This window comes from Sturnus vulgaris, chromosome 13 (genome assembly GCF_052056855.1).
Source record: "Sturnus vulgaris isolate bStuVul1 chromosome 13, bStuVul1.hap1, whole genome shotgun sequence".
In the NCBI taxonomy this organism is placed as follows: Eukaryota; Metazoa; Chordata; class Aves; order Passeriformes; family Sturnidae; genus Sturnus; species Sturnus vulgaris.
The window spans coordinates 6863572-6877742 of record NC_142255.1 but is presented as its reverse complement, the minus strand read 5'-3'; the positions used below and the strand labels follow the sequence as shown (position 1 = coordinate 6877742).

Below are 14171 nucleotides of genomic sequence, written 5' to 3'. Positions count from 1 at the left end.
ATCCCTTTAGTTTGGCTTGTGCCTGTATCTCAGGCAAAAAAAACCAAGGCACTTTTATAGAGGATTGTTTTACCCTGAAGTTAAAGAACAGACAACATTTTATAATCATAGGAAAGCCAAATGCTGCAAACAAAAGGCTGTGAACATCTGTGTGCATCAAATGACTGCTGCAACAAACAACAAAATCTCCACTGAGTTGATGGTTTTCCATTCATGCACCTCATTCAACCACCATCAACATACAAATTTCTTGTGTTATAATTCACAGTATTCCTAGCTTGTAATAGATATTTCACTGTTTACTTTCCACATTTCTTCATCTAAATCAAGTTGCCACTATCTTCCAGGAATCTGTTCAATTTTCCAGAAGCAATGTTCATCTAATTGGGTACAGCCTAGGAGCTCATGTTTCAGGATTTGCTGGAAGTTTTATCACTGGTACAAAAAAGATTGGAAGAATTACAGGTAAAAGACTTAATACCTTTAAGAAAAATAACAGTCAACTGAGTCAAGTTATGAAGATATTTGACATATCAGGGTCATATTGATAATTAGCTGTTGAATGGCAATATTCAGCACAGTTTAGAAGTTTCATCTCATTGGTTTAGAAATTGGATTTAGAAAACTTAATGAAAATATTTTTGAAAATTAGGTCTCATAGCATTTCTATCTTTGATCCTTCCTACCTCAGTCCAAATTATGACATAACGAATACACAAGTATGAGGACTAGAAATCAAAATCCAAAGCCTCAAGCTTCATGTTGCTTAAATTTGTCTCTTATCCATTCCCAGTAACACCTTAAACCAAATGCTAGCCACTAACCTTGGATCTTTGGCCACTGTCTTGACCCAAAGTCATTCAAATATTATTCATTGTTAGCTAGTAATTTTAAAAATGCATTAAGGAAATTGTCTGACTGTGCTTGAGCTTTCAGCTGAGGGACAGTGCCCATATAGTGAATTCAAAACAGTTCTCCTGTGGCAAAAATGAGAGTTCTGGACTAGATTTTACAAGAAGCATATCATTAGAGTACCCCTGGTAGATGCTTTGAGTAAACAAAGTTAACCCAAACACTTGATTGACTAGTGACATTCTGAACCTTCTGTGATGTTTTGTAACTGTACTAATTATGAGTGTAATGAAAATATATTTATAATATTATTGATACACTGTATACAGTACTTCATCTAATGCACAGCGACAGCTTAAAAAACCCAAACAAAATGAAAACAGAAGTGCATTTGACATATGACCCACATCAGCTACATTTAATTTTTCAGAGAAAACATTTTACTTTAATCAGACTTAGGAGTGAGGCAAATACACATACTTTGAAGTCACAATTCTGATCCTGGATTCATTACCACATACCACAGTCTCTTACACAACTGGTTCTTGTGGCAGTGCCTGCATGCCAAGAAGCTGATTTTACAAAATGTGCCATGATATTACACCAGTGTATGCACTGAAGGACTTGAAGGACAGTTCCCCAGCACTGTTTGTTCAAACCTTATTATAACACCTTGAAAATGGATAAGTAAAAAAACTTAGAGCATATTTTTTACTATAAAATCCATATACATTCTTCAGCAAAAGTTTTTCAGACTAGTAACAATAAGCTCCAAAAATTGACAGTGATAAAAGTTATTAAAGCTAAAAAGAAATGTATGCCTTTGGGGGACTTCCCTACTTGTTGCCTGGGTTACTAGTCTTGTCTGGTTATATCTTTGCAACTATATTATTCCACCATACTAACTGAAGAATATCAAATTTAGAAGCTTGTCCTCAAAGCTGAATGCAGCTTAAAACTAAGCACAAAGTTCTCTTCCTAAATCAATTCCAACCAAGAAGAGCACCATGCAAAAAAGTCCAGAAAACAAAAATCAGCAAGACTCCTTAAGCAGAGTATTATTTCTCTGAATACTGTAATAATCTCCCTTGAAGATTTTTTAAGCTGAAGAATTATAAACAAAATCTAGCAGACATATAGGGCTTTTAAGCAAAAAGTGGAGCTTTAGAAAGTTTCAGGTCCCAAATGTGGGTTAAAAGTCAACTTTGCTGTGGGACTGGTATCTTCCAAAGCCTCTGAAACACACAACCACTAGAGTTTGAAAGAACAAAATTAGGTAAAGGTCTCTCAAGTGACACTGGCAGCAAGCACAGTTTGTCTCTAACAAACACAGCTGTCCCTGGCCCTGTGTCCTTGTGCAGGTCCCAGTTAGTGTTTGTAGCAGTGCCTGTGTTTGCTTTAGGTGTAACCATGTACCCTCTGTGGGACAAGCGTTCTCATTGTTTCCATCAAAGAAAGACCTTGTAAAGTACCAGGTGCTGCCTGTTTCCAGACATTTATAACATACTTACAGCAGTAGAACAGTCCTTCTGCAGTGTGTGACAATGGGATTATTTGCCTTTATTGCAGGCCTTGACCCTGCTGGTCCCTTGTTTGAAGGGATGTCACCAACAGACCGTTTATCTCCAGATGATGCAAACTTTGTAGATGCTATTCATACCTTCACTAAACAGCACATGGGCCTAAGTGTCGGCATCAAGCAGCCTGTGGCTCATTTTGACTTTTATCCCAACGGAGGCACCTTCCAGCCGGGCTGTCACATCCTGCATGTGTACAATCACATTGCACAATTCGGGATCGCTGGTAAGAACCGACGGCACAGAGTGGGGGCAGCTGTACTGAGTCTGTCTGGGAAACTGCGTAACTGTGGTCTTAAAGAGCATCTAAGTGTTATTATTATCACTCCTGATATGCAGGGTATTTTCTTGTTTAGAGATCAGTTATCTGATTTTTACATGTCTTGAGTTCACATTGGTTTTACTGACTCCAGTGAGGAATTGAGCTGCCTAGCACTCCTGAAAATGAGGCCATGAGCATCCTGCTGTCAAGCACCTCTGAATAATTTAATGGTATTTGTTTCAGCAGTAGGGGAGAGAAGAAAATTTATTCTAATTAAGCCAGATTTGTCTAATGTGCCATTAATTATTTCAAATAAAATAAAACACAGGTCTGTACTACTCACCTCCTCAGTTCACCTTTTCCCAATTCCATGTCCTTTGGCAGCACAGATGACACTCTCTCTAGGACCTGACTGCCAGTGTTCCAGGCTGGCTTTTATTTATAGAAGCTGAATTCCAATGTACTTGAACATAAATGTATAGAGAAATAGGTGAAAGATACTGAAAGAGGTCCTGATGTGCAGTGACAACCAGGAGCTTTCACTGGAAATCCCCAAAGAGCCCTGCTCACCCAGCACATGGCATTGCAGAAGTATTTCTCAACTACCATCACACAATGCCTAAATCTGGGCCTTACCTGTTAGAAGATAAATCGTGACAAACATGAAACCAAGCATCAGCTTGAAGCTTATCAACAGATGTATAAAGCAGTCCACTGTAATACATCCTATTTGCACAAAATAATTTTCGTAATTTGATGGCACTTAAAAAACAAAAAGATACTTCTCATAATATCAGACCTATTTAATATTTTTTATTGCGTTCAATAAAATTTTTGCTCCTTTTTTCCAAGTAGTAACTGCAAGAAAAATTCAATTCAACATAAGAGTCTGTCAGTCTGTTAGGGACAAAATATGGTATTGTTGCCTAAGCATCCAAAATCCAAGAGTGTTCAGCAATTCAGAATAAGACTACTGTCATTATTGTGGCACAATCTGAAAGGCTGCACATCAACACAGGTTGTATTTTCTATTGACAAAATCAGCCAGAACAATGAAATCAAGGTTCATATTTACAGTCTGATACAGTCAGGCTAGAGAAGTTTAAGCAGAAAATTATTTAAGTTTATTATCATGGAAGTTCAGCCATTCTATTTTTGAATGATCCCAGAAGTCAAATTGCTACGATGTACGAATTCTGAGGCAAAACTATGATGCAAAGGCTAGGGGTGTGTGGGGGGAACAATAACATAGATTTGTAGTTGGCAACAGTACTTCTCTGCAGTTGAAATGGCAAAAAGAAATAAAGGCATGTAAAATTTTGTTGTTGCATTTTTTCAGGCATCACTCAGACTGTGAAATGTGCCCATGAGAGGTCAGTTCACTTGTTCATCGACTCTCTGCTGCACAAGGACAAGCAAAGCACAGCTTACTGGTGCAATGACATCAACACTTTCAACAAAGGACTGTGCCTCAGCTGTAAGAAGAACCGGTGTAACACCCTGGGCTACAATATCAGGGAGGAAAGGCTGCCCAAAAGCAGACAACTCTTTCTGAAAACAAGAGCGCATATGCCCTTCAAAGGTTTGTGGGAATATTTTTTACAGTGTCCAGATTGATCACAAAGTGGAAGACAGGAGCCTAAGATTTGTGATGCGATTTACTCATTCATTAAAGCTTATAAAATATGTGAGAATAATCAATTTGCTGAGACAAGTGAGAATCCCAGTAGGCCATCTTGATGCCCTTTCATCAAAATCCTGGCTCTTGTATTTCTGTGGGAAAAAGCACACTCACTGCATGCTTGCCCCAGGCGAGCTGTGGAGCCAAGGGCTTGCAGATGCCCGGGGATCTGACCTGCAGGATTTTCCTACAACTGGACTGTGCAGGTTTGTTGTAACACACTCAGGCATACAGCCAAGCCAAAAAAAAAAAAGCAGCATAATTACTCTGGGAGGCCTGTAAAACATCCTGTTCCACATTTGCCCAAATTTTATCTACAATTAGACTATGAAATTACATATAAATTACCACTTTTCAAACAATAGACAGACAACAGAATAGCACGGACTTTTGCAAGGCTGAGCTGTAGCACTACAATTAAGACTGGCAATCTGGCTTTAGCTCTACTACATTACTTTGCCGGGTCAGTGTGGATTTTTAGCTGTATGAGCAGATAAAGAGGCCACGGCCTGCCAGGGGACGCAGGGCATTCCTACCAGTCTCCATTGCACTCAGCTGAGAGCCCACTGCTGCTGACTTTCCCTTGCCGCTGGGAAGGTTTACGTACATTTTAAAGCGAGAACAAGCAGGACGATGTGGGACAATGCCCTTCCGAGGGGCTGTCAGTGCATGGGCTCCTGCACTCGCCCGCTCTCCTCCTCACCCGCTCCTCCCCCGGCTGCCATGAGGCGTGTGGGGAGCAGCGAGCGCCGGGGGCGGCCGGGCCGGGCCGGGCTGGGCTGGGCCACGGGCACTGCCCACACACACACCCACACCCCCCCCCCCACACACACACACCCACACACACCCACACACACCCACACACCCACACCCCCCTACACACACACACACACACACACACCCCCCCACACACACACCCACACACACCCCCCCCCCCACGCACACCCCCCTCCACACACCCACACACACCCCCACACCCACACACACCCACACCCCCCCCCCACACACACACCCACACACACCCACACCCCCCCCCACACACACCCACACACACCAACACACACCCACACACACCAACACACACACCCACACCCACACACACCCACACACACCCACACACACCCCCCCCACACCCACACACACCCACACACACCCCCCCCCACACCCACACACACCCACACACACCCCCACACCCACACACACCCACACACACCCACACCCCCCCCACACACACACACCCACACACACCAACACACACCCACACACACCAACACACACACCCACACCCACACACACCCACACACACCCCCCCCACACACCCACACACACCCACACCCACACCCACACCCACCCACACCCACACCCACCCACACCCACACACACACACCCACACACACCCACACACCCACACCCAGAGGAGACTCCCCTCAGGCGGAGGCGCTGCCTTTCCAGCCCCGACACAGCCCCGGCCACGGGAGTTCCGCACCCCGCACCGGCTGCAAGGGCTGTGCCGGGGCTGTGCCAGGCCGGGGCTGTGCAGGCCGGGGCCTCCCTCCTGCCGGAGCTCTCCGTTCCCGCCTGCCCCTCGCCCTGGGCCGTGGGGTTGGGAAGCGCTTCGCATGTTCGTGTACTCCGCCACGAACACTGAAGGCTCTCGCTGTAGGGATGGGGAGAAAGGCTTTAAAAGGCTGCTTGCATCGTACAACTTGTCTCCCCATAGTGCCCGGCTACCAAAACAAAACCCAACAAAAATTCAGGTACTTTTAAAATCATTTTGACAGTCTTCCACTAGCACAGGTGTGAAATATTCAGTGATGACTCCAGAGGGATCTGCGCAGCCCTGCATGATACTTAGAGCAGCTGAACCTGCTGAATTTCTTCTTAATACTGTTTAAATGGCTCAGGAATCTACTTGGAGTAGATTTTAAAACTCCAGAGGCTGCATGTAGTTCCTGATTTATCTTGCTCCAGCATAGCCAGGGTCAGGTTTCTCACCAGAATCAGAGAATGACGGGCTCTGGGGATGTGCTACCTGCTGCTCCCACACCCGGGCACGGAGATGTGATCACTGTGCTGTCCTCCTCTCTGCATATGGAGCTAGTTTCAGTTTGGGCTAAAATATCTCTGTCCTATTGGCTTCGATTTCAATTAAACATGTTGCATTTTTATGCTTAGAACTGGCTTTGTATAAAAAAACATCCTTGGCATGTATGTGGATAAAAGTACCCCAGACAATGATCTTTCACAAAAGTTCCCAAACAAAATGGCAACTGTAGGAAGGTGCTTACAAAGTCATCTTTGTAATCCTTTTTTAAAAAAATGTTTGAAGGTCATGTGAGAAGCACAAACAGAAGAAATTTGAGAAACTCAACATTACACTTCACAATCCTCTCTCTCTTCACAAAATCTATAATTTAATTTTCAAGTTAATGTCATTATATTCTGGAGCATACATCAATCCAGCTCAAACAAAACCCCCAGTTTGTTACACATAAGTTAGCATTTATAATAAAGCTGTGATGACCCTGCGTTTTTATATGATTTTTCCTTAAAGTAAGCACCATAATCACAGGAAAACCTTAGGCTGTGTCTGATCATATACTGAAATTCAGTTTTTACATAGAGAGAAAACCCAGAGAAAGATAGATTAGTTATAAAAGTGATCTGTAAACAACCCTCTCTGCCTTTGTCCCCATCAAGTTTGTGGCACAGAAACAGCATTTTGTTTTCTACTGAGGGATACATTTTCAAAAGAAAATACATTGTTCACTAACATACAACAACTATAAAACAACAAAAGGATACAGCTGTTCCAGGAAATACTTTACATCATAAGCACTCTGAGCTGCAGAAAAAACCAACCAACCAAAACCAAAAAACTGTGCATATGCATAAGAAGATGATTCCGTTAGCAGTATAGGGAGCCATTCTCACATGTAGTAAAGACTGAAGTGGGTAAAGAGGCTGTACTCAAAAACTAGCATGCAATAATGTTCCTTCATATCTATCCCTTTTGTCTAGAAGGTTGCTGGAAGAATGAGCAGATAGAAAAGTTCTGGACATTCAAATGTAGCTGACAGTATCTGTATGTACATGCTCGAAATGTATGTTGTTGGGGTTTTCTTTTTTCGTAATTTACAAAATATCAAACTGATTCCTTCTTAGGCATTTTTCACGCTGACAATACCCAGTTCAGACTTTCCTAAACGGTGTTCTAGAAACTCCCCAGACCTTAAAGCATTAATGACATTGTTAACAGATGTGTGTTAAGCACAACATATCATTATGCAGTCAAGGAAAGTTTGTGAGTCATCTGTTTTGCAGGGCAATTTTCCAGTTGATCAGAGAAACAGCCTGACCACATTGCATAAGGTCTTTGATCGGTGTCATACATCTCTAGTCATGCCCAGTCACAAGGATTTGCCTGGTCACTAGATAGAGGGCTTGCCAGAAATTCTGACTATTAAACTTCACAAAGCTAAAATATTTCCCATGGAAGAATATTTTATCCCAAAACAAAACACAACACATTACCTTTTTCTCCATCCTTTAAATAAAGCAACAGGGCCTCAGTGCTAACAGATTATACAGCACAGCACCAACCAGAAAAGATGACAATGTTTTAATTTCAACAAATTAGTTGGAAAAAAAAAAAATGGAATAACTGTCAACTTTCTGCTCTGAAAGGCAAAATTATTTTGCCCTAGAAACCTATTGATTCTTTGACCATTCTTTTTGCCACTGTTTGCAAATTCTTCCTTCCTACAGTGTATCATTATCAGTTCAAGATCCACATCATCAATGAAATCCAAGACAAGCCAATAGGCCCAGCTTTCACCATGTCTCTGGCAGGGACCAAGAAGGATGCTAAAAACCTGCACATCCCACTGTGAGTACTATATCACATGCAATTGTGCATGTGACAAAAGATGTCAATTTGTAATATCATATCACATTGACAGCCATGCTATGAGGGAAATGGTTTAGCACAGCTAAGTGAAATTTAGTGAATTCCTCTCTTCACTCATACTCCCTGAAAGTAACAAGTTCTTACAATGATGATACAGTTTGTGCAGAAAAAAAATTGTTAGAAAACAAACAGCAAATTTGAAAAGCTTTCTGTCCACTTACTTTAGTCCATCTCACGGCCAAGACAGGGAGGTGAAATCAATTAAAACACAAATGAAAAAATCAGCTGTAATTAAGATAAAGAATTTTGGATATTTATTATCTGTATTAACAAAAGCAAAAGCAAGAGTGTGGGTCAGCATTTGCTCTAGCAGGCAGAAGTTGTAACATGGATGCTGTTATGGGACACCTTTTCTTTTGCTGTTAGAAACCATACTGCTTTATCAGCTGTTCAAGTTTCTGCCACTTCTGCTTCTTTCCTAGCATGTTGTCATATTTCATCACTTTTTTGCACATGGAGAAAGAACGTTCTTGATATATTAATGTTTTGTCCTGGAGAAGGAAACAGTTCTTTCTCTGGTCTTCAGGGGAAAAAAAATCCAATTTTTTTCACTTTAATTCATAATAATTAAGACAGCATTATTCTCATCTTGTTTTCTGTAGAGTCGAAGGTATTACTGGGAATAAAACCTACTCCTTTCTCATCACCCTGGACACTGATATCGGTGACCTTGTAATGATCAAGTTCAAATGGGAAGGAACTCCAGTTTGGGAAAATATCTGGGACACGTTTCAAACCATAATACCATGGACAAAAGGCACCCGTCGACCAGGACTTATAGTGAAGGCAATAAGAGTGAAAGCAGGGGAAACACAGCAAAAGTAAGTGTCATGAGAGACTCAGTAACAGCACAGGTGTTTGGCACTCAGGTTACCCCAGTTCAAATACAAGCATCCAAGCCCCAGCAGTCATACCAATGGATGTAAGCACCTCACTGCATATGAAATTTCAATGAAACAAGATACTATGTGAGATAAATGATGATTCCAATGTTAACATCATAAAATATTCAGATTCCTACTTACAAAAAATATGCTGAATCTTAATTATTTGACTTTCAATACCTACTTCCTAGAGAAACTCAGCATCACCATTCTTGAAAACACTCATCAGAAGGATCATGTGCTCTACTACACAGTCTTCTGATTATTTTGGGTGTTCTTCTTTCCTCTATTTATTGCTCTGAAACTGGATCACCAAGTCTGAGCAGCCTTGTTTTCTACATACAGCAATGCTAACAACACATTTGAAACTGTCTACTATGCAGAGAAATTTCAGCCAGAAGACAGAAAAAAAATCTCATAATGATTCTCACTGCTTTAATCCTTTGAGAAATTTCAACTGAGCAGTTTAATTAAGGCTAATGAGAAAAGCACACCTTACCTTGTAACTGAGGCTCAGTCTTAGAAGGCAATTTTTCCGTGGTACATTCCCTTTCTTAACCACCACAACTGGTGCAGAATTCCTGCAGAACAACTCTTATTGGCAGAGCTGCATCTCCTTAATATTGACACAAAAAACAAGTTAGACAATTTAAAGAGACATTTCATAAGACAGTCTGTGTGTGCTGGGGGGCAGAGGAAGGATCATATTCTCCTAGGTTGAATCCTCCTAAAAATGTATTTTGGAGGTGTTTTCCTAACCTGGCAATTGGCACGTGCTCCTGCCATTAAAATAAAAGGAGTTTCTCTAACATCTCCTGCTATTTTAGAAGTCATGACCCAAAATAAGTACTGACCTAGCTGGCAAAGCAAATTAAAGCAAAGCATACATTGCAAACTAGGGAGCTCTGTTCAAGTGCAGGTGCCTGTACCTTGAGATAAAAGGTATGAAGGTGAGAAGTCATTTTCCTAATCAGGAAGTTCTTGTCCAATGCAGCTGTGCCAGTAACCAGGCACAAGCCAATTACAGCTGATGTACTGCTTTCCTTATCTAGGAAATTGTTAAGTGAGGGGGGCACTTATACTGACAAAAAATAATGCTGATATCTGCAGGTAGTTAATGCTCCTTAGGAGTTTTTTTGCTGCAAGTGGAAGCACTTTGTGCCAAGCTTTTAGTGGACGCTGATTATGTGCTGGGTTTTGTTCTTTGCAATCTGGGCAGTGACATTCAGTTATCATTGAATTACTGCATTAATGTTTAGAGGGAGAATGAAAGATTATTAGATGGTTCTAAAAGAAGAAACAAAGGACACTCATGGAAAAGTATTTTCTTCAAAAAAAAAAAAAAACAAAAAAAAAACCTGGAGTTCTGCCTTCCTCAGAAGACCAGACATCATGTATTGCAGAATTAGCAATTTTGGAAAGTCAATAATTAAAAAAGGTAGTAAACATGAAATGTATTTTGACTTCTCTTGTGCTTTCTCAAACATTTGAACAGTTGACAATATTTTATCTCTAGGTATCTCTACCTCCAGATGTTTGTGATCTTTGTACACACGATGAAAGTTGCTTTGTTAGATTATCTAATGGCAAAGACTTGAGATGTAACAGCATAAACTTAAAAAGCAATTAACAAACAGACTATTATGAGCAATAAAATAACAGATTCCAACATTTAGTTTCAAATATTTCTGTAGCATATGCAGTTGCTGATGTTAGCATCCTACAATCAGTTATCATACATAGGTGATTTTCAGCAACCTCCCAGCTAAATATCAGTATTCCAGCAGCCCCGATAGGGCAACCGTGGTGGTAACAGCAAGAGCTGGAACAATGCCAGTGCCCCACTGACACTAAAGCCCAAGTGACAGTGAGGGTGTGCTGTGGAGAACATGCCCAGTGACACCAGGGAGACAGAGGCACAATGCACTCTGCCTGCTCCTCTTCTCTGGACCGAGTCTGGCAGGCAGATACAACTCTTTCCTCACAAGCCTGTAAAAACAGAAATACACCTTTCTGTAAAAGACATCATAAGAACTGGCTAAAGAATGGGAGAGTCTAACTAACATGATGTTTTCTAACCAACGTTATGCTCTCATGCTGTCTTTTCTTTCCAGAAATACATTTTGCCCTCAAAGCATTGACAACTTTCACCTTCATCCATCCCAAGAGAAGACATTTGTGAGGTGTGACGATCTCTTCCCGAGACAAAACAGAAAATGAGCAAGAACACAAAAAGGCAACTCCTCACCAAAGTAGTCAAACTATGGTACATCTAGTAAATGTAAATTTTAGAAATTGACAGCATCAAATATCCTAGCAGTTTCAGAGATGGTGAAAAAATACATTAGGATATTTAATTTTTGTCATCTGACAGCTGAAATATGCACTTTGTTCATCTAGGAGCATACTCTGCAAATGATCAATAAACAGCTTCATCAAGGCAACTGTCAATTTTCAACTGTTTAAAATCTGAAAAAAATCAGCTCACCAGAAATAAAAAAAAATATTTGAAAAAATAATTTCAGTAAGCTTTTGAAAAACTTAATTTTATTGGATGTAAGGGGAAAAAAGAAATTTTGTTTCCCAGTAAATACTATGAAACCTAATAGCTACAACTATCAGTTAAAACTTGGCTAAATTATTTGCTAATGAAGGGAGAGTTAAATAGTTCATAAAAGAAAAGACTACCAAATAGACATAAAATTATAAAATGTTGTAATAACCAAATTAAAACCCCAATAATAGTACAATCTAGAAATTCTATAATAAACTTTGTTCTCTTTGAAAATGCCTTGCTATTTAACTAATTAAAGAACTGATTTAAATTACTAGCAATTTAATTATTTTAATGATACTTAGTATACTACACAAAATTCTGGCACAACTAAGTTCAGTTAATTTTTGTATTTACATAATATTTATCCATTCAGGTAAGGTCTGAGATTTTTTGATTCTAAATTTCTGTATGCCAGATTTTGGTGTGACTTGAAACTGCTAGAATAAATGAAAATGGTTAAACCCTCAAACACCTTCAGAGCATAAAAACAAATTTTGTAAGGTCAAACATATACAATTCCCTTGTTTCCCATGTCAGAATATGAACAACAAAAACCACATTGTCTCAGATTGTGTTTATTCTCTGGTTTGTGCATACTGAAACAAATCAATATATATGTATTCATTTGTCACTTTAATGCTAAGCACAAGATTAATTAAAAATTAAGGTTTCTTGAACTCTGAATTTTGAATGTAGTTTATGTTGAATGTTCTCTAAGTGGTAAAAAATGTGCAAGAAACTGCTAAGACCTGAAGCAAAGCATATTCTTAATACCAAGATATTGCAGGGAATTCTGAATCAAAATATCTAGATGTTATCAGTAATAAAGTGGGATTCATTTAGATAGCCTGACAAATGAACAAGTTGAGCAGATCCTGCAAGCAGTGAACAGTGATCAGATATTGAATGCAGAGATCTCTGCCAGCCATTCAGAATATTAACATCTTTTACAAGCTCTTTTCAATAACTACCATCCTTTTAAATGAATAGGAATATTCAATACAGAATCAGAAAGGCTCACAAACTACAACTACAGGAACTGAAGCATACTCAGATCTCAAACGAGAATTGTTGTCCACCCTGATATGTACATTCCAGAAGCTGTTCCAATATTTAAAATGGCTCCTAGGAGTAACATCTTGATTAGATAAATATTTATCTATTTAAATACAAATGCCATGCAAAAGAATCCTTAGTTCCTCACTGAAAACAAAGATTTGTGACTTGAAAGATTTTGTTCAATGAAGCAACCTGGTTTTTTAAACACAAAAGTATTTTCACCTTCTGTGTCAAAAATTCCAATTTAAGTGATTAATTTCATGCTTCAAGTTGTTATCTCAAATATTTAAATTTTGCAACATAATTATTGTATGAGAGCTCTGTAATATGTTCTGTTTTTGTGTAAGAATCAATTGCTTAAGTACAATAGCTGAGTCAAATCAGGAGCATACACAGAAGGGAATTTCAGCCAAAAGTATCTGAGTTAGGTAAGCACCGAGGCCTTTTGTTTGGTTGATTTTTTACATTTGCAGTAGCTATAATCCACTGGAGAGACACAATTGCTAGAGAGCCAGTGACAGCATTTTTAGGGGCATGAAGTTAAAAAGGACCATGTCCTGCAGAATAACAAGCAAGGAACAAATGTCAATGTGGCCGTTTTAGTTTTCCAGAGCACAATGGAAAATGAGAGTAAACAAAGAGAAGTATGTGTGGCTAACTTAAATTAGGCAGGACTAGATTGTTTCTAGAATTGAATTGCTGCTTCTGCAAAATGCTAAAGACCTGCCACTTACTTCTGTTTCAGCGTTTTCTTTTTTTATAAAATAGTTTTCGATTTAGAGAATAATTAAATACTGTCATTGAAATTGCATTTACATCAGTTATCACCAACTTTCTAAGCTGTGAATTTTGTAAGCTTTCTGAACAAAATCCTACCTCTACTCAAACAAAGCCTTTTTTAGACGTTGAAGGATGACAGAGCAAGAGACAAAGGCTAAAAAGAATTGGGCTGTACTCCCCCAGTACAGAAAGTACACTCTTAGAAACATTTCAGACATCAAAATTGGCATTTCTTGCAAATTACTATCACTTCCTTGGTAAGAAGGCTGATAAAGGGATCTAAACCTCAGGGGAAACAAGCATTACTTCAGGAAAAGCAAATGGAAGAAGGGTCAGATGTGTCTACATTGTGCTGAAACTCAAGAAATGGGGATACTACAGTTTGATGGTTTCTACCGTTTTTTTATGAAAAAGCCTTCTCCAGTTCTCAACTAAGAGAGACTTGTATATCCTCAGATAAGACGATTTGAAAGGTTTTAAAGTCAAGTGGGAAAATTAAAAAACACAAATATTTGAACTCTTGCAGATATGAAGATATTTCTGATACCA

General features: G+C 39.6%; 1 protein-coding gene across 1 annotated transcript in view; it reads left to right on the top strand.

The window, feature by feature from the left end:
- Positions 1-12467, top strand: part of LIPC (lipase C, hepatic type) — a 55356-nt gene extending 42889 nt beyond the window's left edge. Inside the window, exons 5-10 of the mRNA XM_014874012.2 lie at positions 348-465; positions 2422-2655; positions 4031-4273; positions 8141-8261; positions 8945-9163; positions 11341-12467. Of these exons, the coding sequence (XP_014729498.2) occupies positions 348-465; positions 2422-2655; positions 4031-4273; positions 8141-8261; positions 8945-9163; positions 11341-11446 (1041 nt within the window). The 3' untranslated portion in view covers positions 11447-12467. The remainder of the gene's footprint in view (positions 1-347; positions 466-2421; positions 2656-4030; positions 4274-8140; positions 8262-8944; positions 9164-11340) is intronic.
- Positions 12468-14171: the final 1704 nt, after the last annotated feature.